A 569-nucleotide genomic window follows, 5' to 3' on the forward strand; every position below is an offset into this window, starting at 1 on the left:
AATAGCATCTATGGGGACATGGAAACTCACCTGCGTCTAGACCGAGGGGTGTATGGGGGTGTAGGGTTCTCTAGAGACCTGAGTTGGAGAGAGAGATGGCATTGAGGTGAAAACCTACACTTCCAGGGGCACTGTGGGGGGGCTGAGTTATCTGGTGTGCAAACCTTTTACCAAGGGGGGTGTTTAGATTCCTAGAGGTTTATAAAATTGATCCACTCTGTCAGATTTCAGATAATTCTCTTTTCAAGTTCTCTTTCAGTGAAAAACTCCTGAATCTGTACCGTGCAGAGCTGCTGGATGCAGATGACGAGGTACTGTGCTGCAGCAGCCTGAGACCCGGCCCTTCCCTCTCCTCGCCACAGTCCTCCATGTCCACATCGCTACGAGAGCGGGGGACAGACTCTGATCCTGAGGCTACACCCCGCCGTCTGCCTTCTCCCTGAGCCTTCAATGACTCGCTGCGTGCCAGACGTACCGAGACCATAGGGCTGGTAGAGGAAACATTAAGCATTTTTACTACATCAGTATCAAACACATTCAGTGACTTTCTGTACCACCCAACTGCTACA

At 50.8% G+C, this 569-nt stretch overlaps 1 protein-coding gene across 1 annotated transcript; it reads right to left on the reverse strand.

Annotated features, from left to right (window-relative positions):
• Nucleotides 1–30: 30 nt before the first annotated feature.
• Nucleotides 31–511, reverse strand: LOC109954375 (rho guanine nucleotide exchange factor 11-like; the record flags this gene model as incomplete). Its single annotated transcript, XM_020589727.1, has 2 exons — nucleotides 282–511; nucleotides 31–78 (listed from the first exon to the last, which is right to left on the reverse strand). Coding segments are annotated over exons 1-2 (278 nt in total), but the record flags the coding sequence as incomplete, so codon positions are not given.
• Between the last annotated feature and the right edge of the window lie 58 nt (nucleotides 512–569).

This window comes from Monopterus albus, unplaced genomic scaffold, assembly GCF_001952655.1.
Source record: "Monopterus albus unplaced genomic scaffold, M_albus_1.0 scaffold7526.1, whole genome shotgun sequence".
In the NCBI taxonomy this organism is placed as follows: domain Eukaryota; kingdom Metazoa; phylum Chordata; class Actinopteri; order Synbranchiformes; family Synbranchidae; genus Monopterus; species Monopterus albus.